Source organism: Alligator mississippiensis, chromosome 2 (assembly GCF_030867095.1).
Source record: "Alligator mississippiensis isolate rAllMis1 chromosome 2, rAllMis1, whole genome shotgun sequence".
NCBI lineage: Eukaryota > Metazoa > Chordata > Crocodylia > Alligatoridae > Alligator > Alligator mississippiensis.
Genome location: NC_081825.1, coordinates 21,902,461 through 21,930,081, shown reverse-complemented (window position 1 = coordinate 21,930,081; position 27,621 = coordinate 21,902,461). Strand labels below are relative to the sequence as shown.

General features: G+C 44.1%; 1 protein-coding gene across 1 annotated transcript; it reads left to right on the top strand.

The window, feature by feature from the left end:
• Positions 1-8,762: 8,762 nt before the first annotated feature.
• Positions 8,763-27,031, top strand: LRPAP1 (LDL receptor related protein associated protein 1). Its single transcript, XM_019479152.2, has 9 exons — positions 8,763-8,944; positions 15,615-15,759; positions 17,025-17,149; positions 18,825-18,945; positions 20,826-20,984; positions 21,181-21,300; positions 22,531-22,613; positions 25,023-25,199; positions 26,265-27,031. Exons 1-9 carry the CDS (start codon positions 8,798-8,800, stop codon positions 26,328-26,330), a joined length of 1,143 nt encoding a protein of 380 aa, XP_019334697.1. The 5' UTR covers positions 8,763-8,797; the 3' UTR covers positions 26,331-27,031.
• Positions 27,032-27,621: the final 590 nt, after the last annotated feature.

The window sequence follows — 27,621 nt, the reverse complement described above, 5'->3', positions numbered from 1 at the left end:
AACTCCATGGCAACAAAATTCATGCAGTCTACAACACAGGGAGGATTTAAGGTTGAATGATTCACATGTGGCTCCAAGTCAGTGATGTTACACCTACTTGGTACTCAGTTGTAAACAAAATCAGGATCTGATGCTTGCAGTGTGATAGCACGTCTGAAGAATTTCTCAGCAATGGGAACTGTGGGCACTATGATTCTTCTGTCATCTATGTGTGTGGATATCAAGAGCAATTCATGAGTTAAACCAGTGTACACTATGCAACAAGGGTCACGATGGCAAAGCTGTTGAGGTGTCTTGCAATAGCAGTAGAGGAATGAAGTGTGTTCCAGAATTAGTCTGCCCAGGTGTAATTGGGTCCCTGGTTATTCAGAGTGGAGAGGCAGAGGCAGCTGGATACGATGCTAGCTAGCCACATCACTCCCTTGAGTACCATTGCCTACAGAAATCAGCATGCTCTAGTCATACTAGCATCCTGATAGGCTTCTTGGTTTGAGCAGCTCTTGACCCACATAATACAAGAATCAGCCTCTCTGAATCAATGACATGGTTCTGATATAATGGTTCTCCGATTTAAACAAAAAGCCATGCTAATTTCAAGTTCCTTTGAAAATAATTTTTTTAACGTTTCTAAGTGAGCATCATGAACAACAGAAAGAGGACAGAATTAAAAGCAAGAATATGAAACAGTCTGTGTTTAAAAATACACATTTTAAACACAGACTGTTTAAAGAGACAAGGCACCCTGTCCACCTCAAGTGTTCTGAATGTTGATATATGTACACTTCACAATGCAACTAACATACCATATCAGTCATGCCCAAATACTGGAGTGAATAGAGAAGTTTATATACTGCCCTGAGAGCACAACATAAGAAAAGGCAACTTATGTTTCCAAGCCATTAATGGATCAGGTCCCAGTGACAAAAAGGCTTTTGCATCATTTATGAACTGTCCGGACAATCCATGCTCTTCTCTCCTATAAGGAAGATCTCTGTGCCCTCAACAAAGCATGAGAGTCAGAGATAAGAGATTCTTAACAGAGGGTTTCGGACTGTGGAAATGAATTTCCAGACATTAAGTTAATCCACATTGTGGTCAACGTCAGGCCACCTAGGCCATGCTGAAAGAACTTCTTTGGTTAAACTTTTCCAGATTGCAGGTTAAAACAAGCCCCCTGTACTTCTTCCCAGAAAGTCCCAAACTGAGACAAGTGTCATCATAGTAGCCTGAGGAATTGATCAGCTTTGCTAGTATGTGTTTACTGGTCCTGGTGCTCAGATTTATGTCTGTTAGCATCTAACTAGTATCTAATTTGAACTGGATCAAAATATCTAGGAGCAAGGGCTGGAATTCAGGTCTCCCATTTCACAGGTGAGGTCCCTAACCGCTAGGCTACAGACTCAGGCTTCCTTTTACTGCCTCTCCTGCTAGCACCATGATTGGCATGTTTCCACGGGAGAAGTGGAGGATGCCATCACCAAGATTAGCCTGGTAGCTTGAGAGATGAAAGATGTGGTGTTGAATCCCCCTGAGGTTAAGGAGCCAGGTCTACCAGTTCCTGGGATGGAAAGTGCCGTAGCTGCTAAATTATTATACAGGACCACCATCACCTATCAGTTAGGTACTTACCCTCAGTACAGAGGAGCACTCAGTGCTCTAGGCCCCAGATGGAGAGAGGCACCTGAGCTCTAGAGAGTGCTGGGAGTTCAAATGCATCCCTTTGCTTAGTGTTTCCTATTACATAACTCCAAGCAGCTCCTTATTCATGAGGATAAGTTTTCTGAACTGTCCTTTGGAGACACTGAGCTCTCCCAACCCTATTTCTTTTGACTCACCACCCTGGGGCCAGGTGCCTGTTTTTAGGCACTGCAACAACTAATTGAACAAGCTTCAGGGTCCAGTCTGGATTTTGCCCTATGTCTCTGGTGTTTTTGCTACTCTTCTGATATGTTCAGGGGTGTGAAAGCTATCTCTGCACCAGGTTATGAAGGAAATCAGCTGTGTGTATGTGCTGCCATTCCTTCTAAGCAATGTTCAGCAACATGACTTGCACATTCTAAACTCTACTTTCACACAGCACACTTTTACTGTGTCTTCAAATAAAAGCAGACAGAGCGTTTAATAATGTTTTGCCAAATGGTAAAGGAACTGATAGAAATTCAAAGTATAAATATTTACACTTTGCCTAGTTTTTATACAGATAAATATAATCAACACGGGTCTTGCAGACTGTATTATAAGTGCATTATAAGTGTAAAGTGTGGGGGTTAAAATGCTTTAGGGCCTTTTGTGGAAATTCATAAAGAAACAGTTTTCCGGCTCCTGTGAAAAATGAGAGACATGCAAAAAGTATTTGAAGAAGTCATGGATGAGCCAGTTTTACTAAAACAGAAATCAACCAGTAGCCAATCTAGCCCTTGCATTGAAGCAGAAATCTTCCATTGATCCATAAGTGGCTGTTAGACTTTCGTCAAGCTTTTTTTCTAACCAGGAAACTTCTTTGCTTTCTCTGACTTCAAGTTACTCTGATATTTTTTTCCTTGCACAAAGATGAAGATATGGACTTCTGGACCTGTGTTTGTAGTCATTCTTTCCTATCCTTATTTTTTTTACAGGGAGCTATAACTGACTGAGTCAGTGGAACAATGCAGGCAATAAAACCCTAGACAAAGGTCTCCTACTTCTTTTACTTGCACTAGATATAAATGGTGCAGCCCAAGTGATTCCACCAGTAGCGCAAAGAGATGGATGAGTCAGGCCGAAAGTGCATGAGACCTGGAGATAATGGGTCTCTTTTTAAAACTGCCTTGCACAGCCTCATTTATACCCATGCAAAGTTTGTGTGATTGGACCAATTTAGGTTGTGGTAATACCACAGAGGGTGTGTCTACATGAGACGCTTAATGCCCATTGGATTAATTCTACTACACATTAGCACAACTGGCAAAAACCATGCTAATGCACTAATGCACAGTAGACTTAGTCTAATGAGCATTAAGTGTCACAAAAAAGCGTGCGTTTGCACTAATGCACAGTAGCACTAATTACGGGGCGTTAAGTTAGGGACCTGTTATTACCAAGTTAGTACCTGTTATTATGTCAGTGGGGTAAGTGGCTTTTCATTGGTGTCATTGAGAGCAGAATGTGGCCAGAACACATAGAACGCTACCTAGTAGTATTAAATGATAATCGTTTGTTTGTTTGTTTATGTATTTAGTATTTATTAGATGCATATCAGGCTCCACACTCCCTTTGCACTGATCTAAAGCAGTAAAGAATGGGTTTTAGTTTGAGAGAACATGATAGTGGAAGAAGCTACGAGCGGCAGCTGGACAGATACTATATGTCCCATTTATTTACTAAAGCTTTTCCACTATAATTCAAGTATACAGTGATAAAGGGAGGGAAGTGGGGGAGGAATATGGATGAGATATGGGTAAAAAACAGGATCCTCTGTAGAACTCATTGGGGACATCAGTAAGGAAGTCTAATTTCTATGTACATAGCGTGGAAATTAAGGTAATGTAACACTAGATAATCCAGAAGAGGACAGCGTGAAGAGTGATTTAGTAACAGTTTGCATCTAAACTGAAAAAAGACAGCTGCCCCAATAGCAGCTAGGAGATAGGCATCATGCTCAAAGGTACAGAAAACAATGGCAATTCCTTTCAGTATAGTGTGCATGCCAGGTAACAGCTGCTGTCCTGTTTTCACACTAACTAGAGAGCACCGTATGATTTGCTAAATGGTAACAGTTTTCCTGCCTGCCACTGTTTCTGTAAGTTCTAAATATGGCCACCTAATTATATTTTATGATTAATGATTCAAACATCAATAAATTTATCTTCAAAACATCTTGGTATGTTATGTATCATTACCTCTACTTTGCAGAAAGGGGAAAGGAAGACTCAGAGACTGTTTCCAGTGCTTGTGATTTTATATATGGTGGGGGTTTTTGTTTAAAGTACCAGTTCCTGGAGTGAGGTGATTAATAACCTCTGCTTTCACTAAGGAAACTAGGTGGGAAATCAGTTTCTTTTCCTAATGGGACTGACAACATACACCCTGAAATGCTCAAAAAACAAAAATTAAGTAAAAAGGCCCCAAATCTGTTTTCTAATATTTCATAGTTATTGGGCAATTTGTTTTTATTTATGATACTTGCTTTTATTTTTTAATGGTTGGGTTGGACAGTATGGCAGAGATTGAATAACTTGTTCAAGGATCTGGGAAAAATTATGGAATGAACCTAGGAGCCTGTGTCTCAGTCCAGTGCCAGAATTACTTCTCATTGTCCTTGGTCACACCACTGTGGTAGCTCAAGGAAGTGACACCACCAAAGTTCATAATAAAAGAATTCAAGACAAATATCTAAATAAGCCTAGGAATTTGAAGAGCTGCTATATACTCAACCCTTTGGGATTTTCAGTTTATTCTGGGGAACTGTAAATAATAACTATATGGATAATCAATTATTAGGGCCTGTAAAATGATACAATATTCAGTACTTCCTTGCCAACAGGTAGTTTGCCCAACATAGCAGCATATTGCTGTTACTGACAGCTTTCAATCCTTCTCTAACCAGAATCAGACGCTCTGATACCTCTGCATGCTGTCTGGGGAGATAGCACTTAAGTGCAATCCTATATCTAAGTGACATTTTCAGAAGAGGACATTGAACCCTCTTCTGTTTCAGGAATCTGCAGGGGTAAAAGGAAGGACCCGTTCCCCTTCCACATCCTATCAGCACTCCTCAAGCCCTTTGTTTCCTCATAAATCTACACTAATCAATACACCAGTGATTCTCAACCAGAGTGCCAGGCATCCCGGGGTACCCTGAGATTACAGAATTTTAGAATCATAGAAAATGAGGGTTGGAAGGGACCTCAGGAGGTCATCTAGTCCACCCCCCTGCTCAAAGCAGGACCATCCCCAACTAGATCATCCCAGCCAAGGCTTTGTCGAGCTGGGCCTTAAAAACCTCCAGTGATGGAGACTCCACAACATCTCTATTTAACCCGTTCCAGCACTTCATCACCTTCTTAGTGAGAAAGTTTTTCCTAATATCCAACATAAACTTCCCTTGCTGCAACTTGAGGCCATTCCTCCTTGTTCTGTCAGCTGCCACCACTGAGAACTGTCTACGTCCATCCTTTTTGGAACCACCCTTCAGGTAGGTGAAGTCTGCTATCAAATCACCCTTCAGTCGTCTCTTCTGCAGACTAAATAAGCCCAGTTCCATCAGCATCTTCTCATAAGTCATGTGCCCCAGCCCCTTAACTATTTTTGTTGCCCGCCACTGGACTCTCTCCAACTTGTCCACATCCTTTCTGTAGTGGGGGATCCAAAACTAGACACAGTACTACAGACATGGCCCCACCCCTGCAGAATAGAGGGGATAATTACTTCCCTCGATCTGCTGGCAGTTCCCCTACTAATGCAGCCCAGCATGCTGTTAGCCTCTTGGCAACAAGGACACACTGTTTGGTCATATTCCGCTTATTGTCCACTGTAACCCCCTGCTCCTTTTCTGCAGAACTGCTGCTTAGCCAGTCAGCCCCCAGCCTGTACCAGTGCAGGGGGATTCTTCCATCCTAAGTGCAGGACTTTGCACTTGTTCTTATTGAACCTCATGAGATTTATTTTGGCTCAAACCTCCACTTGTATAAGTCATTCTGACTCCTAGCCCTACCTTCCAGCGTATCTACTACTCCCCCCACACCCAGCTTGGTGTTATCTGCAGACTTGCTAAGGGTGCACTCTATGCCATCTTCCAGGTCATTAATGAAGATATTGAACAAAACTGGCCCCAGGACTGACCCCTAGGGCACTCCACTTGGTACCTGCTGCCAACTCAACATCTGGCCATTGATCACTACCTGTTGAGCCCAATGACCCAGCCCTCTTTCTATCCACCTTACAGTCCATTCATCTAACCCATACTTCCTTAACATGCTTGTTAATTTTGAACATTTTAGAAGAGTGATTTGAGATGGGAAGGGATAAGCAGGTGAGAAGAGATAAGTGCAGGCTCACCCTCATCCTTGCCTGGCCACTGCCCTGTCCCCTCTTCCCACGCCTCCATAAGAAGGTAAGCATTGTAATAAATAAATTCATTTTTGAAATGGGGTGGTGCTCAATGACAGAAGTTATGGAGGGGACCTGAAGTCAAAAGAGGGGTGCCTCGAATCTAAAAGGTTGAGAACTGCTGAAATATGTGATAGCATCAAGTTGGCTATGGATTTAAGGAAAAAAATCTTGCTGGATTAGGAGGTGAGGTGGTCAGACCCTTCTCCCCTATACAATAGGGCTCATGCCCCTGTGACGAGACTTACAACCGACTGAGGCCCTTGATCTGTTGCACATGCCACTGGCATTTTAGTAAATGTTAAAAGATTGTAATTAGTTACATAGGTTTGTTGAGATTAAAGGGGATACAGGAACCCACACATGGTGGCTGCATAGAACACAGAGCGTACTGGTGCAATGTAAGGCATGCAGCTGGTCATATCGCCTATATTAGCCTGAGGTAAAGTCGGGGGAAAGCAAGTATGGCAATGCATTGCTATCAAGAGAATACAGGACCCAGCACGTAGTAGGGAGTTGTAAGTTGGCAAGATATATTCAGATACAGAATGTAAGAACTGCCACTTATTGGGTCCGACCATATGTCCATCTTGCCCTGTTTTGTCTGTCACACAGAGCCAAGTTGGCCATGTAGCAGACCAGGAACAAGGCTCTAGCCTTGTTCCAGAAACCTAGGCAGATGTGGGACTGTCTTCCTCTCACTCCTTTGCTCACATCTCTGAGCAGAGTTTCACTGGCGGGCATCCACAGGCTCGCTCAAATCATTCCAGGGGCAGTGGGCACCGTCATTGTGCTCTGCTCCGCATCTTCTTCCTGATCCCTTGTTATTAACCTGTGACTTTACTCCCTTCCATTTTTTTCCTCCCCTCCCCATATTTAGTTGTTACATCATGAGCAGCCTTCCTGATTAAGGGAAGCTTATATTGTTTTCTTGTGGGTGTCAGCCCAGTTTTTTTGGCAGAGCAAATAGGCCTGTCATGGTGCCAGACAGCAGATGCTGAAAGGGAGAGCGAATGGGGTATGAGCAGGGTTTCTTCCACTGTTCCTCTCTCCCTTGCAGCCTCCAGCATTTCCTCTCTCCCAGCAGCCATGTCACTGGGATGTGGGGGTTAGTCAGGGCATGGAGTGGGTTAAAGACAAACTGGGGTGCTGGCAGGGCAGAAGAGAGCTTGTTGTAGGGAGGGAAACCTTCCTGGGGGCAGCTGCTGTCACAGGATTATGGGGAATGAAGCTGCCTGGAGCTGGGAGCTGGACTTGCCTAGCCCAAGCTCTGCTTTCCTCTGATCCCACCCAAGCCCTGCCAGGGTGGGAACCTCAAATCCCAGCCTGAACTCCCCTGGCGACAGCCAGACCCACTCAGACATGGCTCGGGCAGGCCCGGCTCAAGCAGGAGCACAGGATGTGCACCAGTAGCAGAGCCACATTAGGTTCTTGACTGACTCACGGATTTGGAATTGATTTGGCGGATTTGACATGAAACAGGAACATTTTTCTTTTAAAAAAACAAACAAACCTCAGAAGTCAGGTAACACTGTCAAAAAGTGATTTGGGTTTTGCATGCACTGCATCAATTCACTGCCTCAGAAATGATCCTGCATTTTGCAACCAGGGCTCATGGTAGAGGGCTGGCCAACCTGTGTCTCCGGAGCCACATGCAGCTCTTCAGAAGTGAACATGCATCTCCTTGAATCTTTTTGCACAAGCCCACGGTGCCCAGCTTCCAAACGGAAGATTCAAGGAGATGCATATTCACTTCTGAAGAGTCGCACGTGGCTCTGGAGCCGCAGGTTGGCCACCCCTAGCAGAGGTGATATCTTCTATTAGACCAGCAAGATTTTGCAAAAAAACATTCTTTACTTCCAAGCGTTCAGGCACAAACCCCCTTCACGAATCAGGCACAGCAGAAAAGATTGGAAATGTTCTCCTGGGTAGAAATGGAAGTTCATGTTTCATAGATCACAGAGGAGTCAATCGATGAAAAGGATCACGAACGCCGCGTGCCCCTGGAGGCTGGGGGGCACAGTGAGCTCCCATGGGCGGTGGTGCTGTTGGTGGTGGGAGCATTGTGGCAGCCGCAGCGCTGTGGGCAGTGGGGGGGAGGAGTGGCGCCCAGTGGTTGGCGACCACCTGTAGACACCGCCGACAGCGATGGTGGGGGACAGCGGTGATCATGGACCACCTGCACATACCGGTGGCAGCCCGGTGGGCGACCGCTCACAGGTGCCTTTTGGCCGGGGGGTGCACATGCACCCCCTACACGTCGCCATTGGAAAGGATACCTGACCAGCTAAGAAACCTGTCCGCCCAGAGGAGCTTTCCAGCTATCGACTCCTCTGTGATCTGTGAACTTGCATTTCTACCCAGGGGGACGGGCTTTCCTCGCAAGTATGGGGGGGGGGGTGTAAAATCTTGCTGGTCTAATAAAAGAGGTCACCTCTACCATGAGCCCGGATTGCTTTTTCCTCTGCAACCTGGACCCCGTGCTCCACTGCGAGCACTTGCTCCATGGTGCGGGGGTGGGAATCAGGCAGGCGGTGGCGATGGCCGCGCCGCGGTACAGGCGGCGGGACCGGCGGGAGCGCGGAGGCGCGGGCAGGCGGAGCCCGGCCCCGCCCCGCCCCGCCCCGGCGCAGCGGCCTCGCTGCCCGGCCCCCGACGAGCGGCGCCGGCGCAGGCAGGCCGGGGCGGAGCGGAGCGGAGCGGAGCAGCGATGGGGGCCGCGGCGCTGCTGCTGGTGCTGGCGGTCGCGGGCTCCGGCCAGGGCGGCAAATACTCCCGCGAGGCCAACGAGGCGCCCCGCGCGCCCGCGCAGTTCCGCGTGGTGAAGCTCAACCAGATCTGGGAGAAGGCGCAGCGGGTGAGTGCCGCCGGGCCGGGCCGGGCCGCCCCCGGCGCCCTTCCCGGGGTGCCGCGAGCGACGTGCTTCGCGGGGGACCAGGGCCGCCTGGAGGAGTGGGCGGTGCGAGCGGCACCCCGGGAGCACGGCTCTGGTGTTCCTGCAGGCAGAAACCCGAGGGAAGGCCGAGAGCTGGCGCTTCCCGGGCAGAGGGGGCCTCCGGTCTGCAGAGGGCGAGAGCCGTTGTCCGGCGCCCCTGAGCGTGGCGGCGCACCCCCTGCGAAAAGGCGCTGCTGACACTCGCCGCCAACACCGCTGGTGGCGTCCGCGGGCGGTCCGCGATCACCACTGACGCTGCTGGCGGTGTCTGTGTCTGCAGGTGGTCGGCAACCACTGGTTGGCGCTTGCCACCGCCCGCCAAGAGCGCTGCGGCTGCCAGCAGGAGCTCACCGCTCCCCACCGCCACCGCTTGTGGGAGCTCGCCGCACCCCACCAGCCTCGGGGCACGCAGCATTCACGCAGTATTCACGCACCCAGTGGCACGGGACACCAGCGGTCCTTACCCTGAGTTGCCAGGTCCCGGGGTGGGCTCTCCCCGTGGCGCTCCTAGCAGGCATGTCCATGTAGGGATGTAGGGTTTTGAAAAGGGGGTGTAAGTGAGGACCGGCGTCACCGCATGTCAAATGACATGTCTTTTCAAGCTAAAAATTAACAACAAGCTTTGCCAGCATGCTCGGGACCTAGGGCTGAGTTATCCTGCTTAAGATGGATGCAAAAACAAATCACTGGAATGAGTTAAAAGCAGTCAGCAGGGCTGTGAAAGAGGAGCTTCGTGGCCGGGAGCAGCTAACACAACAGGATTGCCAAACAGCGGCCAGCTTGATTAGTGGAGCATCAAGATGGTTGTAAAGAAGAGAAGGTTGTTAACACCTGAGGAATGAAAGGTTTGGAAGGGATCCGGTAGCTACGTGCTCCCAGGACTGCTTCAGTATTTTACATTAAACAATCATTGCAGCAAGGACTGGAGCAAGTGTCGCAGCCTTTCCAGGACATATTCACGTTGGTTCTCTATCACTCTGGTTGACTCGTATCAAAAGAGTGGTACCCCCCTCCCCCCATACCTACAGCCTAGTAGTTGGAGCACTGCCTGGGGAGGAGTGTGTGATGTGGGTTAGACGTCTCGGGCAAAGGGAGCGATCAAACCCGGGTTTCCTGCATCCCGAGTTCTCTAGTCACAAAAGTGTTGGACAAAAGGTAGAAGGCCCTGCTTCCTCTGTCAGGCTTCATGCAGAACCCAATATATTCTCCAATTACTTACCACATCAAGTCCCTTAGGCAAGACAGGTGGAAGAAAACCTTGTTTGTGATTCCTGACCGGGCTTAGATCCAAGATGGCCATGAACTTGGTTAACTGTCATACTGCGCCCTTAATTTCACTGTGCATCCCTTCTAGCGTACCAAGTGAAACCGTCTCACATCCATACATAAATGTGTCTCTACTTTGCGTGTGCAAAGATCCTGTTTTGCTAAACCATGGGGCCAAGTGCTACAAATGGCCTGTCTGTGTGTGGCATGCAGCACATGAGGGAGTGGGCAGGCAGCACAGCAACAGATGGGGTAGGCAGAAGGTAGAGCAGGGGATCAGGTGTGGCGTACGGGGCAGAAAGCGGATCAGGAGATCAGACAGGAGGCACACAGCAGAAAGAGCAGTAGATTCGGCACAGGAAGGAAATCAGACTGGTACTTGGGGAGAGAGCAGGAATATTTTGTGGCATACCTGCCAAAAAAGATTGGACCTGCACTGTTAAAGTGAGTGTTGGTGAATCTATTCACGTAACGAACCAAGCTGTAGTAAATGCTAGCTGTATAGGTGGGCCTCAAGAGAGAAAATACGTTCTTTTTATCAATTTATTTAGTTGGCCTACGCACAGGTAGCTTTCTCACTGACTCAATTTCATTCTCAGGTTCAAATTAACCCAGAATTCCCTGATCTTTTGTAAACCTCAGTGATCTTTCCAGCATATCTAGGGAAAAGTTTAAAATTGGCAATACAATCCCAAACCAGCTTCACTGCTGCATTTACTATACATATTAATGGGGTAGCACACCAAGCTCTGTATTGTGAGCTTTGGTGACACTATCTTTTGACCTTCACTGTCATTTAGCAGCAGCAGCTGAAAGTAAAGATCTTAATCATGCTGCATCAAGGCAGGAGGGATGGATGTTGAAATGCCATATTTCAACATACAGTCATGTTGTTTTGTAACTTAGCTGAGCAATGCTGTGTTATTCAGTGGTAACATACAATCCTAGCCTATTTCCCAAAAATAAGGTTTGATTTTTTTTTTTTTTTTGTGCATAGCTTACCCCTGCTGTTCCTAGTCTGTTTTCTGTACATACTTAGCAAAGGGAATGCAATGGCTCACCTTATTCAGGGCCTAAGTCTAGAACCATTAAAATCAGTGACAGATTTCCAACTGATTTCTGTGGGTGAACAATTGGGCTTTTAGTTCTTAAAGAACCTCTTATGCTTTTACTCATGCAGCCCTTGTACTTCTAATACAACCTGCTGGCAGAGGTTTCTGTCTTGAGTGAAAACCCCCTAGGAAGAATAAATTCCAAAGTCTATGATGATTTGAGAACATTGCAAGAAGAAGACGAGATTCGCTCCTTTGCTCAAAACAGTCTCACTTCTGTTTCTGTTGATACTAGTTATAACAGAGACTAGCAATCTTTGATTTGACCTGGACTCTCTCAAGTTTCTCCAAAAAAGGATGTGGAGAAGCTTGAGAGAGTCCAGAGGAGAGCCATGCGCATGATCAGAGATCAGGAAAACAGACCTTACGACGACAGGCTGAGAGCTATGGGGCTCTTTAGCCTGGAAAAGCGCAGGCTCAGGGGTGATCTGATGGCCACCTATAAGTTTATCAGGGGTGACCACCAGTATCTGGGGGAACGTTTGTTCACCAGAGCGCCCCAAGGGATGACGAGGTTGAACAGTTATAAACTACTGCAAGACCATTTCAGGCTGGACATAAGGAAGAATTTCTTTACTGTCTGAGCCCCCAAGGTCTGGAATAGCCTGCCATCGGAGGTGGTTCAAGCACCTACATTGAACACCTTCAGGAGTAAATTGGATGTTTATCTTGCTGGGACCTATGACCCCAGCTGACTTCCTGCCCTGCAGGCAGGGGGCTGGACTCGATGATCTTCCGAGGTCCTAATGTCTATGAAACCTGGTAATGCTTCACAGGGTCTTTGATTGCAGTTTCCAACAATGTCAATCAGTGATATTAAACTTTAACATTTGGTCAGTGTAAGGAACAAATAATTTGTCACTACACTGTTTAATTATAAGCTACTTCTGAAAGGTTTTGTATTGCTAAATCTAGTAATCTGTTGGCTCAGCTAGCCAAAGTTACATGTACTCCTTGTGATGTTATAGCTGGTGTAATTATTGGGCTTGTCTGTAATGAACTTCAGAGAGAGCGAATACTGTAAGTAGTAGCTTTACTGTTTTCTTTCAAGGAGGAAGCATATGGTAAATCTGTTTTACATGTCGGTTCTGTGTTGCCCCAATGGCTGTGCTAAAAGAATGGGAGATGCAGGAGAATTCCACTGAATTTGTCCAACAATTTGCACTCCTGTTATATTTTTAATGTTCCAAGTATTATCTGTTGAATTTCCCACAGAATTACTTTTGGAATTGATTTCTTTTTCTCTTTTGAAATTAAAAGAATTTCAAAAAGGCATTTTAGTTTACCTAACCAAACAGTGTTGTGACCAAATTAACCAATTAAAGTTATACAGCAATATGAGAAATGAAAACTTCTCATTCCAAAACTTTTACCAAAACTGGATACTGAAACTTTTTTTCCTGAGCAGGCTAAATCTTAGGAAGAAAAGTCTGCATAAAAATTTAAAACTGGGGGAGATGGGAATTCTGTAAGTGAAAAAGGTAAGTTTTTTTGAAACAAAAGCTATCCCTACCCTCTCCTAAGCTTAACATGTTTAAAACACGTTTATCTGGCCTGTGCTATATACAGTGCCTATGTGCCATACGGTATTTGCACAATGCAGTTATCTACTGAGGTCCCTTCCAACCCAAACGTCTATGAATTTATGAAACTAGAAAATGTGAGTCTAACAAGAAAGGCATATAGTTAAAATGCTGTATTATCTCATTTTGAAAATCTGTGGGAATCAGTTTGTTAGTTCACTTATTGGTATTTTTCTGTCCTGTTGGTTCAGCATGAATAAATTAAATTTATACCTCTCTAAGGTTGAACATTAACAGAAGTGAAGTCTTGGAGAAACTCAGTCATCCATATTACCATATAGTGTTTTTTTTGTGCAGTCTGGTAAAGCCTACATATGAAATTGAGGTCATGACTGAGCTGGTCTGGCTCAATTCTGCAAGGTACTGAGCAGTGAGCTCTAAAATAGCAGTGCACCAAGGGGCTTAAATAAATATTTTGCTGGCTACGGGCTGATGTGCTGATTCTTAAAATCTTGGCTGACTCGATTCTTAAGCAGAGCTTAACTGTAAGCACATGAAAAGTCCCATGAAATAAGTGGCATAGAGGTCAGTAGGATGACTTGCACAGTTCAATACTGGATCAGGACCAGATAGCCCAGTATCACGAGGTCCCTTCCAGCCCTAAACTTCTGTGAATCACACAGGTTCAGACCCTTAAATCTTAACTGTGATTGTAACTATTCTAGGGCCTTGTTTATAGTTCCCTGAGTGCTGGCAGAAGGTCTAGCAGCAGATGACCACCTGCAGCCATCAGACCACGTACATATCCACGTGCTTCTGGTGGCTCTGCATGGCTTCATCACAGCACCTGTGCCACCAGAGAATACAGAAGGCCCTGGCTGCTGATGGCACTGTGGTAGGTGACAGAAGGCACAGCAGTGCCTACATTTGCCTTCAGCTAGTTGCTGGGCAAGCAGCAGAAGCCTTACACCTCTTGGTGCAGGTAATTTAATGGTTCTGCCACCCCAGAGGAGCTTTGAGCGTGGACTTGACTTCTGCAGCAAAACTCTAGAACGTAGATTAAGCCAAAGCTTTGCAAATTATATTGGCAAATTGAGGTCTTGATTTTGCAAAATAAGCTGACAAGTAATCCTGTTGAATTCTGTCCCCTTAAATTCAGTGGCAAAACCTGTGCTTCTGTTGAAAATCATGCTTAAGGGCTTTGCTGAATCAGCCCATTGCATTATAGGAAATTAACATAGAACAGTAAGCTACTTTTTGTAGTTACCTTTTAAGTAACCTTACACTCTGAAGGGAAGCTCTCAGGTATTGTCTGTAGTTGGGGACTAGACAAACGTGTCCAAAAATTAATGGTCTGTCTGATCAGAGGCATTAGTTTTGGCTTGTTAAAATTATATTGCAAGTTCCAACTCTTCCTTAATGAAACTGAGGAGAATGCTCCTCAAAACATACCACGTACTGATTTTTTTTTAAAGTAGTTTCTTATTGTCTGTGGAAAAAGCTGGATTCTCAGTGTAGATTCTATACATCTATTCCCCTTCTTTAATATCACATGATAGCTTTTAGTTTGATTATGCCAGCACACAACTTGCAGGGCATAAGCTAACTGATGATCAGTGGGAGCACACAACCAAATTCAGACCTGGATCCAGACTTTCTGAAACTTGGAGGAATAGGTTATTGGAAGTGAAATGATTTTTGCAAACTGATATGAGACTTCAAAAGCCAAAGTTCTGAAGTGGTTTCCTTCTGAGCTTTTTTTCTCAAACCTCTCTCCCACCCAATCTCATGTTCTTGGACAAAAAACAAGAAATGACCCAAAACTATTACAGAAATATAAAAACTAATATTTATGTAGTGTTTAAATCAAGTAATCAAAATGAATGAAATGAGGAAATTAGAAAATTGTTGTTCTCATGATAGCAATACTGATTCAGTCACATGCAGAAAACTCATCTCTGTACTTCCTTCCTTCCTTAAATGTATACCACAGTGTCTGCAGACTGATCCATCATTCCTTTAGAAACCTTGCATTTTTAATCTCTTATTGGTTCCAGCCTTGATATCTCATCTTTATTTTCCATTAAGAACAGGAACATTTCCATGTTGTGTTTTAGTATTTGGTTCTAAAATAAGATGCACTTTGTGGTTTGCACTGTGCAGTGAAATCTAGTACATTAGAATAAAAAAAATGTCTAATTTTAGTGGTCTAAATGAAAAGGAACACAAAAAGGGGGTGAAAAGATGATTTTATATTATACAGTATTAGTAATGCCAAAGGATATTTAACATGGCAGTACCCCATTAAATACATCTCCTCACCACTTTTCTGTCTCTCCCATAATGACAGCTGTAAAAAAGCACACTTCCTATTCAGCCTTCCTAAGAAGACAGGCTAAAATATATATTTTTATAACTCACCTGGTCAATTTAGCTGTTAATGAAGTGGCAGAGGAGCTTCTGTTAGGATATAAATACGAAAGGCTAATTGAAATGACTTTGTGTAAACAGTCTGGTTTGAATCGCATTTAACACAGTAGGGTCCTTGATTTCTGATTGACACTGTCGCCTTTCAGTTGATTATCAAATGTCTTTTATGTCAGTCTGGCTTTGGAGGTAACTTTGCCCCCGTGTATGAGAGTGTCTGTGTGTGTGCACGTGTGATACAAAGCTTTTCTCTGTTCTTGTTAGCTCCAGCTATCTGCTGTAAAACTGGCAGAGCTACACAGTGATCTAAAAATACAAGAAAAGGACGAGCTAGGCTGGAAAAAACTGAAGGCTGAAGGGCTAGATGAAGATGGAGAAAAAGAAGCCAAACTTAGACGCAACTTACATGGTAAGAAATAATGTACTTTAACAACCTGAGTGCCCATGGTTGAACAGGTTAAAATTTTAGTCCAGACACTTGCATTCAGGCATCTGTATTTAAGCATTAAATGGGGGCTGATTTTTTCATAGGCACTGAGCACAGCCAACTTGTACTGAGATTAGTGTATCTCATCTCAGTGTGTGCAGAATGACGTTGATATTGCCCTTTTAACAAACTGGATGAAACTAGGGAAATGGGTACGGTGCAGGCATTTCTGAGGACAGAAGTCCTTACTCTGATGATAGTGCAACTCTAATGTATGAACAAAGGATGAGAGAACAGAGACATGAAAGAAAGTGGCACCGTTTAACACACATCTTCTGTGCTCTTGGCTTGAGGTAGCTTGTTTTGTGTGTCACTTTAACTATCCTGGGAAAAACAACTGGGGCTTTCAAGCCTTACTATAAATGGGTAATTCATCAACAGAGCTATCAAAGTTGGGATCTCTGTATCTATGCATGAGTCCCTACAGCAATGATTCTTAGCTGCCATACCCCAATATCCTTCTAAGGGTGCCACAATGCCCAGGCCCTGTGCCAGGAGGCAAATGATTGCTCCTCCTGTCTCTTGGTGCCAGCCCCACTTTTTCTCCACCCCCCCCCCCCCCAGTGTCCCATAGACAGGCCATATCTGTGACCACTCCCCATCCCCTGGCAGCTCCCCTTACGATAGTATATTCCTGGCAATTTGACGTTGCAGGCACACAGAAGAGCACTTGGGCAGCCCTGGAGCCACAGGTTCCCCTACCCCTCATACTCCCAGGGCTGGCAGGTATATGTGGCTCAAGTTGTCAATGTTCAAGTTACCAAAGGAGTAGTGTCTACTCCCTCAGATACAGACCAGGGGCTGGGAGAGGGCGGAGGGTGGAAAAAAGCAGGTCAGAGTGGTGTAAGGACCTGCTTCCTCCACCCTCACCTGGCATGAGCTAATTCTAGCTCAGTAGTTTTCAGCTGGGGTGCTGCTAAATTCCAACAAAGTATGAAGGGGGTGCCTTGAGGCTGAAAAGGTTGAGAACTACTTCTTGATCTAAAAGCCTGAACTCCTGAGTCAAGATAGTAGCAGGCTCTTTAACCTTTCCATGTGGTCCAGATACCAGTTAAGAGAGATGGCTCCACACTGAGCAGATATACAGGAGAAAAGAGGTTCCAGGAAAAGATACAGATTTTTTTTTTAAGATAAGCATGATTAGCTCTTGGGTTTAAGATTTCTTGATCTTTTGTTTCCCCGTATAGTAATTATGGCTAAATATGGAATGAATGGAAAGAAGGATGCTCAACTAGCAGATTCCAACTACATCAAAGATACATCAGAAAGTGATGTGCTAGATGATCCAAGACTGGAGAAATTATGGAGTAAGGTGAGTTTAATTTCTTAGTTATGCAATATAGGAAGCAAATCTTCATTCAGATGTGTGTGTTTGCTGAAGCCTGGGGTTACAAAACAGTTGTAATCATGTGGTTGTAATCAGACTAAGAAAAGTAGCAGGCAGATGATACAAATTCCTAAACCCTGATACAGAATTACCCTTGAAAGATGCCAGTGTAAATCTCAGCTAGTATAATTGATTTAGGTTTTGTCTGTTTAGTTGTTTAGTAAATGCAAGCAGGCTAATACCTACTCCCCACCACCTAATGGTGAGACATGGTAATAGCTACCTACAGTGTGAATTACTCTGGATAACTGTGACCTGATGAAGAATGCATTTCATTTGAAAGCTTAAATCTATTCCAACCATGCAGTTGGTCCAATAAAAGATATAACCCAAAACAAGCCTCGCCCTGGATAGCTGGTCATCTTTTCCATTCCTAAGCCTTGCATAATTTACTGAGGTGTACAAAACTAAAGTAAATTTCACTGGGGTGTGTGTTCATCTGTCTAGGAGCTGAGCAACCCGGAAGAGGTTTTAGTATTTTATTGACAGCAATCCTCCTTGAGAATATGGGACGTTGTATCTGTTAGGAGCATATCAGTCAAACTGATGTCAACTGGATTTTTGCCCTTAATTTCAATGGGGTCAGGATTTCACCCTGTATGAATAATTGAGAGACTGCTGTGTAACTTAGTGAGGAAAGGAGACCTAATGATGCATGTCTCATACAATTAGGGTTTTTAACCAACAGCTTCATCTTGTAGTATTTGCAAGTGAAACATTTCAGAGTTTTTGCTGAAAACCAGAATGTTTGCTGTCCAGTTCTGACAAAACTAAAACAGGATGTCAGCATTTAGCAACAAACAGGTTGGCAGGGAAAGGGAAATAATTAAAGCAGACTGCTCTTAATATTCTTTATTTTAACAACCTAGTGTGATGTAAAATAGAGAGAGAAATTTATCCTGTTTATATAATATTTTAGCTTGACAGTGTCCCTGACAAGTGCTGTACTTTACCCTCTTTGGGGAAAAGTGAAAAACAACCATTTAGAAACATTTCTTAACAGCAATTAGCTGGTTAGTATGTGCAAATATCATTTTTAGGCAGTGGGAAGGAAAGCATCACAGCAAGCAGCACCATCTCCAGAATACTGGGGCAGCACTCCAGCTCCCAATCCTATCCCTCTAATTGCTAATAACTAGTACAGTGAGCAGTTTGCTGCAGAGCAAGTCCAGGACACGCACTGCTGTATTTACCCACCAATAGAATGAGAGTTCTCCAATAAAGCTTATCTTTGTGTCCGGTTAAATTTCAAGTATAAATAGACCCCTAACTTGAGTATACAGTTTGTGTCTCTTATGCTTCTACCTGACAGCTTCCTACCGTATATGCATGACCAGAATTCTTTTTCCTTGTATCTCCAGCTATTTGGTAAGTGAGAACCTGGCCCCATTAAACTCAATTAGAACGCTCCCTTGAATTCAGTGAGGCCACAGTTTGACCCCATCCTACCTGATACAAGTAAAGATGTGCCTCATGGGATTCTAAAGAGAGACTTACCCTAAATACTTAAAAATATATTTTTGGTAACTGAATTTATTGTACGCTGAGCCTGGAAAATGGAAGAGGTTTCTAACTCCTATCTCATTTGTATTTCTCATAGGCTAAGACCTCTGGGAAGTTCTCTGAGGATGAGCTGGATAAGCTGTGGCGAGAATTTAAGCATCACAAAGAAAAGATTCATGACTATAATCTCTTGCTAGAGACTGTGAGCAGAACAGAAGGTGTCTGAATGTTTGCCTTATGTTTCCAAATCACTGCAGCCCTCTATCTGCCAGTTGCCTCAGTTGTTTCTAAAGATCTTTAAAATCCTTAAGACTGATTCCTGTATTAATAGTAGGACTCTTTGCAGCTGCTGACATTCATAGATACCTGCAGGGTATCATTCTGTGTCTTCTTCCAGTAACCTTCCCAGCTAATTGAACAGTTGGTTTCTCTGTTGCTGACTTTCATGAGCATTATAGTGAGCAAGGAGGATACTGGGTCACAGTGGCAAACATCAAGTTCTGGGCCACTCTTCTAACCCTTAGGCCTTGGAAGTGGGACTCTGATTCAGTAGAATAGAATATATATCCTCTCAGACACTGGGCTGACAGGTTCTTGGGTTTCACCTGGCAAAATATGGTTCTTGGGTTTCAGCTGGCAAGAAAAGATGTCTTAAAGCAATAAGAGGGTCAAGTTGCCTCAGGAATGGTCAAGTTGCCTCATTTCTGAATTCATCCTGCTGCTTCATCCCAGCTAAGTGGGGCTGAGGCAAAAGTGGCACCATTGTGTCACTTTTCACTAAGGCTGCTAGAGATCACTTCAGTACCTGTCTATATGTGTTACCCAATGCCGTGGGCCCAAGGCCCACCCAACTAACTAGTGGCCTCTACAGTGTGGAATGAATGAATAATACAGCTAATTCCTTGGGACATTTAAAGCAAAAACAGGATAGGCCTATTTGGTATCTGAGGCCATGGGCCTAGCCCACTAAGGACAATGTGGCTGCCACTTCTGGGCCGCTGAGGTAGGAACCTCAGATACCAACTGATTTTGTGGGACTAATAATGAAAAAACAGGGCATGCTCGTGAGGTTATAGGGACAAAACAAGTGCACCGTGGGGGGACACCAAGCAGAGCACCCCAGCCAGTGCCCACTGGCTCTCAAAGGCATCCAAGGAGCCAATGTACACCTCCCACTGGTGTTCTGCCTGGAAACGTGCTTGGACAAGTGAGAGGAAAGCAGCCCTGCAGTCTCTGGGCACCTTCTCGGCCAGAGCCTCCTTCCTGGTCAAGTACAGAGCCCACTTGGCCAGGGCCAGGAGGAGGTTGACCAGGAGGTCCCAGGACTTGGTGGGGCCATGGATGGGGTGACCAAAAACAAAAAGGTGGGGGGTGAAATTCAACCAGAACCTCAAGAGGAGGTTCTGGAGGTGGAGGGGCTGCAGCCGGGCGCACTCGGGTCATGTGTGCCAGGGTCTCCCTCTGCCTGCAGAAGGGGCAGGATGTCCGTGAAGCTTGCCACATACACACCCGTGGTGACAGCTCCATGGAGGAGCCGCCAACTGAGGTCCCCAGTGGCTCATGGGATGAGGATGGAGTACACACTCAGCCACTGGGGTGCCCCAGCAACGCACTTGCCGAGCAGGTCCCACTACTTGGTCACTTCAGCACCTGACACAGGTCAGAGTAGCCCAAGGTGGTTCCTTAACTTGAGCCTTACTCTTAACTGCCCTTTCAGGCCACTCCAGCAGCATGGTATAGAAGGGTTCTGTTCATAAGGTCAAAAGAGGGACATAGAAGTGTTCCCCTGGAATATAACACTGCTGGTGTGCTGAGATTTTCCTACAAAAAGGGATAATATTATTCTGGATCTTATTACAGTTTTTGCTTTAAGATATGATGTATTTCTGCACTAAATCACTGGCATTAATAACATCAATTTAAAAAGAAAAAAGTGCTTACTTCTTAATGTATAGTACTGATGCTTATTTACTGTGCAATTAATCACTGAGAAGGGCCGAGTACTTATTACCTGCATTCAAGTTGCTGGGGTTTGCTGGGGTTTCTGACTTCTCAGGATCTGGCCCATCATTAATTATCATGTGTCTTTCTGAAATAGAAATCCACAAAAACGTAATCAACCCCTCTGACGAGAATGTGGTGAAAGAAGAGCTGTTGCACAGCAAGCACAGAGAACTCAAAGACAAACTACGGAGCATCAGTCAAGGGTTTGAGCGTTTACGTAAAGTCAGCCACCAGGGGTACGACACAACCAGTGGTATGGGTCACTCTGTTTTCCCATTTATTTAGGGTCAATTTTATAGAAAGTCAGTTAGAATATAGCCGGATCTGGTCAAATGAGCACTCTACAAGGTCATGATAAACAGTTTTGGGACAATGAGGGACACTGCCAGCCAACTCTATTCAGGTGCCAGCCTTAGGGCCCAAATACTCTATTTCTTCTCTCTACCCAGGTTCCACAGTAAAGATAGGTAGCCATTCTCTTCGATTTTCCACTGGCTTGTACCAGGGAAGAGAAGGGCAAGCTGAGAATGAGCCAAACTGCCTGGACCGTGGCTGCGCAGAGCCTCTAGGTATAGACTCCCTTTTGGCTGCTTATAACCTCTCTGCACTACGTCTCCTGTAGAAACTGTAGGGCCAGAGGTACCAGGGACTGCTGTCCTTGCAAACCATGGAGTCACGGACAGGGAAGTGGGACTCTGATTCTGACCAAAGCATGTAGCCCTTACTGCAGTATGGTTAGTAAACCCAAATACTTGGTCCATGTTTCGTGCTGCCAGCATTGGCATTATCCAAACAGCTAAAATCTCTCAAACCTTCAGAGTTGCTACCATGAAATACAGGTGGATTCCAGCCCTGCCTCAGCCTCAGATACTGATCCCCACGAGAGAACTAATGCAAGGAGCAGGATTAATGATCCCATAGAGGGGACATTTCCCTCTTTCAACCAGGATTTCATCTGTACACAAAGGCACAGAAGGCAAGAGAGCTGACTGGGTCTCTGCATTTAAAAGTCCAGCATGTACAGTATTACATATTTAAATAAAAAATACCAATACCAAAGTAGATGTAGGCCATATACAGACATTCAGTGTCTTCTGGGAGAGTCATTCCCCCCAGAAAAACTCCCAAGTGTGCAGATGTCCAGGAGTTTTCTCCCAAAATTAAAATAGCTGCTCTGGGAGAAAAATAACCTGGGAACAGCCATAGTTAAATCATTCCCAGGATAGTTTCTTCTGAGAAAGCAGATATCTGTATGTTCTCTTCTCAGAGAAGCCACAACACAGTCCTCCAGCATCCAAGGGTGCTTTGTTGCCACTACCCAGGAAACAGCCTGTCACTTGGACTTGACTGCTACTACAGCAGAGCAGGCAGCAGAATATGCCTCCTTCAGAATCAGTGGTGTGCTACAGGGAGACACAGGCTGACCCAGAGCAGTCTGGATCAGCCAGTCAGTTACCTTCTGCACTGCTGCCATCTGTCTTCACCCAGACTGAAGGTGCCTGCAGAACATGCTGAGATGTAGCCAGGGTCCCCCTGTGCACACACAATGTCAGCACTCCAAACTTTCTGGTCTTCAGGGACTCAGTGCTCAAATGTCTATTCGTGCACTTCCAGTTGAGATTTTTTATCAGGAGAGCAAACCTGAAAAAATTGTCCCAGATCATTTGAATTTGCGTAGGCAGCCCTGTAATGCAATACTACTTCAGGTGTGCGCTTCTCATGGAGACAGTGTTCACATACAGTGGCATCTGTTATTTTCTGTGTAGATATAAAAAGGATTGTGGTATGTGTCTCTCTAGAATTTGAAGAACCCAGAGTGATAGACTTATGGGACATGGCCAAATCCGCCAACTTCACTGAGAAAGAGCTTGAATCCTTTCGGGTAAGATAACGTTTAATGGCTTTACTTATACCTTGGAGGGAGAACCTTCTCCCTGCATCTGTTACGCTCTGGATATAATAATTTCTCTGCTGCTGTTATGTGATCACCCCAAACAAGACAAATGTGAGTCTTGGTCCTGCATACATACACGTAGCCACAGTGATGGCTTCAGTAATCAAATAGCATCATTGTCTTCAGTGATACTACTCCCATGAGTAAAGTTTACTCATATACTCAACTATGCTTAAGACTGGAATCTCACTGCAAGCAGATCCCCCATTTTTGGCTTTCTAATATCGAATTGTAGTTAATGCTTCAGGAATTTATTAAAGGATGACAAAACCAAGCAATGCCAGCTAATTGACTTCCCCACTGGGGTTTCATTTTCCCCTTGTGCAAGGGGTGAGCTTTGCCAATTTCATACCAAGGAACAGTATACATGCATAGAGACCCTCTTAATCTGAATGTAGAGATTACTGTGGTGATCGTGTTTGCCACCACTGGCTTTTGAAGCAATGAAATTTTGAACTTGCACTCTTGCTGTTGCACGTGCTGTGTTCCCTCACATGCTCATTCTGTGTATCTACATCTAGAGAGAGTTCATATTTCATCCCCTTGAAAGGGTGTTAGGATGGGGTTAGGTTAAAGTTCATGAGTAGGCTCTGAACTACATAATGTTATATATACTTTGTGAGCAGGCTCTGAACTATAGAGAACTATATAAAATCTATAGTTGCTTCAAAAGCCTGCTCATTAACTTTAACCTGTGTTCTGGTAGCATCCCCTTGGAACATATGAAAGTATTGGACCCACTTCACATGTAAGTGTCAGTACAGAGGGTAACCTCTCCTCTGTGAAGTCTGGCAGAGCCCAGGATAGATTTCAGATCTCCAGAGTCCCACTTGAGCTCACAGGACTGTCCTTCCTTTCCTTTGTCGCATGAAACGTATTTCCTCTCAATTAAACAGGTTTCAGCTTCATTGATTTCAGCATGCATGCTTCTAATGTAGCATCTCTTCCAAAGCCCTCTGAAATCAGTGAAAAGGTTACCGTTGGCTGTGATGGCCTTGAATTGGGTCTATACAATAGCATGAAAGACAAATCAGGCTCGCATTCTTTCTCTAGAATAAGGCAAACTTCAGTTTTCCACTGATAGGATCTAAAAATAATCATTTTGACCCTTAAATATCCCCCTGAATATATTCAGGCAGAGATCTCCTATTGGGCAAACAACACATACCTGTGTAAAGCTCTCTTGCTATGCATGTCAGCAGCACAGTGAATCCTGGGATATTTTAGACTTCTAAATTAGGAAAGGAAAACTAAAGGATCAGACTTGCTGAAGTTCCTTTTAAGCTGTGTTTGAATACTCAGCAGCTAAAACTGCCTCTCTTTCTTAATGCCTATAATGCAAACCCTACATAGGTTTCATAATGAAAAGTCTGAAAGATGCTCTGTTGGCACATCATCTGAGGAAAGCAGCTTGAATGGTTCATCAACCCAAAGCTAAAATACCATGTGGCATACAGTAAAACCCAAAGCTAAAATATTGTGTGGTGTGTAATGTATAAAACAGGCTAGGATGTTCTGACAGGCTAATCATCTCCCTTTGCAATAGTAACATTGAGAGAGGCAAGATCTCTGCTTTCAAAGCTTAATAAGATTCATTAGGATGGCAGATGTTTTTATTGCTTTGTTTCCTGATCATCACCTCTGAGAACTCCTTCAGCTTGAAACCTAATCAAACCAGTGACAGATACTGAGTGGTCTGTGAAATGATTGGGTCTCCATCCTGTTCTTCATGTGTTAAATCCCAGAGAATTATTGCTATCATTAGCACAACAGTAGGGATGACCCTGAACAGTGCTGTCACATGGGCCACGTTCTTTAGGGGTATTTTAAATTTAAGACGGTGCTTTTGTATTCCTTTTTGTTTTGTTTTGCTTTGTTTCAGGGTTTTGATTTTTCTTTAATTGCTCAGTTCTAGTCTACGTCCATCACAGTTAGAGCAAGTCAAGAAGGCAAATCATGACCTATCTGATCACAAAGAAAAGCTAATTCTAGGAGTTAAGAGCTTGAGTTTGAAAAATTGCACCCAATTTGTTGTATTTGGTTATAGGCTTCTCAACAGCACTCGCTCACTGCTGTCCTGCCATAGTGCCTTACAGGCAGTAATAGCTTCCTTTTGAAGTTTGTGCAGTAGATCGATGTTTGGGTGCCTTCCTCCAAAGCTGACTTCCTAGGTGGTTGTGCTGCTCCATTGCCGCAGCGTTCTTAAGAGGCAGACAACTGGAAAGATTTTCAGTGTCCGGTTCATTAAAGTAGCATTAGGAGTGTGCTTCAGAGGGGAGAAAAGAATATCTTGGAAAGAAAATGCCATTTAACTGAACTCTGTATTCATTTTTCTAGGAGGAGCTGAAACACTTTGAAGCAAAAATTGAAAAACATCAGCACTACCAGAAACAGCTAGAGATTTCCCATCAGAAACTAAAGCACATAGAGGGAACGGGAGATAAAGATCATCTGAACAGAAACAGAGAGAAATATACCATGCTAGAAGAAAAGACTAAAGAATTGGGATACAAGGTCTGTATAAATAAGCTGTGTGTTTATCCATCTCCATTGTAGGTTTAACTTTGGCATAGAAGGAATTTGGATTTCCTATCAGGTATCATCTCTGGTGTTAATTTATTAATTCATATTTATTATTTATGTTCCAGTATGTAGCAAACTGATGGCACTGGTGAGAGATGGCCCCAGTCCAATAGAAAGTACATGCTGAGTTGGTGGGAAGTGGAGATGGTATTGTCCCTTTTTAACAGAAGCACATAGGGAAGGGACTTGGGTGGAATTTAGGCACCTAAGTCCTGAAAAGCCCTGCTCAGCTACTGCCTAACCCTGAAGATGACCAAATCCCAAAGACACCTCACATTTTGACATCAAAGTGCCTTAGGCATCTAAAGTGCTGCCTTTATGTATGTCCAGAACTGCCTAAGTCGTTACAGGTTGAAATAGCCTATTTCAGGTACATGCCTAAGCCTAATCAGGTTAATAAACTAGGTGCCCCTCTACCTATCACCTTTGAGGGGCCTTATCTAGTAGGCATTTTCAGAGCAAATCTACTGGTTTGGGCTCGTTACAAACCACAGGGCCGGTTGCTGCTTTCTTTTAAAGTGATGGCCATAATGCTAGTGTCAGTACTGACATCTTTTACTCTGAGCCTGGAGTGAAAGTACTCCCCAGACTTCATGTTCAGTTCCCTCCTCTAAATGAAGTGATTCAAACCCATATCCTCCACCTTCATGGAGTGTGCTCTAATCACCCCCAAACTATTCTGAGTTGGGACAGCCCTTCCCATTTCTGTTGGAGCATTTCCATTTTGCATATAACATTTCAAAATAGCAATAATTCAGTAAGCCAAACACAGAGCACAGAAAGGAGCCTGACATTCCAGCCTAGTTAGTCAGGTGCTCAGCAGCTCCTTGGTTGCTTACATATGTTTATATTAAGAAGTCATTAGAAAAAATGTGTAGTGTGAGGAGTAAGATTTTATAGCTTTTGAGCACTGATGGCAAAATAGAATATGCAGCATCAGTCTTTTGACATTTCTTCTGCATTGAATAAAATACATATATATATTTACTCCCTAAGGTAAAGAAGCACCTACAAGATTTATCTGGTAGAATTTCTAGAGGTCTGCAACACAATGAACTTTGAGTATCCCTTCCACGTTATATAATACATTCCACATAGTGTACTAACTTCCAGTACATCGTTCTTCATGGAAAGGACTTATCAAGATGACCTTCTGAAATATCCACAGAAGCAGATAAAGAGTAAGGATTCACCAGGGTTGGTCTTTGTAGGGAACCTTTCTTCAGTCATTTTGGTCATTGATCTGGTATCTTTGTGATTAGTCAAATGAAACCACCCAGTTAGAAATACATATTTAGTTTGTGCATCTTTGATGATCATGTAAATATTGTATCTAAATCCAATGTCGGTTTTTGAAATAAGCAGTTGTTCACATGTATAAGATGTTGGGTATTTTTTCTATCAGGGAAACTATTTTTGTATCAGTAAGTCCATCCCAATCAATGAAAACCACAACAAATCAGTGAACTAGTCCTGGGTTTAAAACATGAGTTTGTCTCTCATGCTGCACAGACTAAAGGTGGAGCTAGAAAAATCTGTGTTTACAGACCAACCCCCTGCCCACTAAAATTCAGTGGGCATTAAATCAGGTATTTGTTGCAGATAATCATATATTGAGGAAGTTAAAGAACAGGTTTTGTGGTCGCTTCTCCCCACATAGTTCCAAACTAACACCCTTCAGAAACTACTGAGAATTTGTACAATCCTCACATTCACCTTTGTTACCTTTCGTTACACTTAATCATTAAACAAAACCAAACAACCTTTCTGAGTGTTGTTTTTCCCTCCTCTCCTTTTGCCTAAAAATAATTCCAGCTCTCCTGCTGCATCGTTCTTCTCTGTGCTAGATGCTGGCATTGGTGTTGAGCATGCTGTTCATAATGTTTATGGCACTGGTTGCTTTTGCATACAAGAATGTGTTTTTAATTTTGAAAGTTCAAGAGATTTTCAGTAGCAAGGTATCTAAATGTGTATTACCCAGTGACTCCTATAAGGGACCCTATTGAGACCCTGATTTTGAACTTGCTAAACTGAAACCATTTCTGGTGGCATTTTCTATCCTAGTGCTGACACAGCTTGATTGTTTTTCCAGCTAAAACTGCTTCAAGAACTGTAAACACTTGCTGCCATTTTGTTGAGAAGTTCAGCACTTGAACACTTCAGGGCTTGGACTTGATTTCTTGGGCAATTGTTAACTCTGTTTTCAGTGCAGGATTTGAATTGTGTGCAACGAGGTAGGCACAGAGAGATGCTTGGGATGATGATGGAAATACTGAGTAAGTAGTCATTCAGTACCATCTGAGGGGCTCTGAGGAGAGACTGGAAGAAATCATTAGAGATCATGTAATGCAAG

What these genes read in the sequence shown, in the direction of transcription:
- LRPAP1 (XM_019479152.2), top strand. Translation starts at nt 8,798, where the DNA reads ATGGGGGCCGCGGCGCTGCTGCTGGTGCTGGCGGTCGCGGGCTCCGGC. An exon ending in TGGAGAAATTATGGAGTAAG is followed by an intron (nt 17,150 to 18,824) that starts GTGAGTTTAATT and finishes TATTTCTCATAG; the next exon opens with GCTAAGACCTCTGGGAAGTT. An exon ending in AAGAGCTTGAATCCTTTCGG is followed by an intron (nt 22,614 to 25,022) that starts GTAAGATAACGT and finishes TCATTTTTCTAG; the next exon opens with GAGGAGCTGAAACACTTTGA.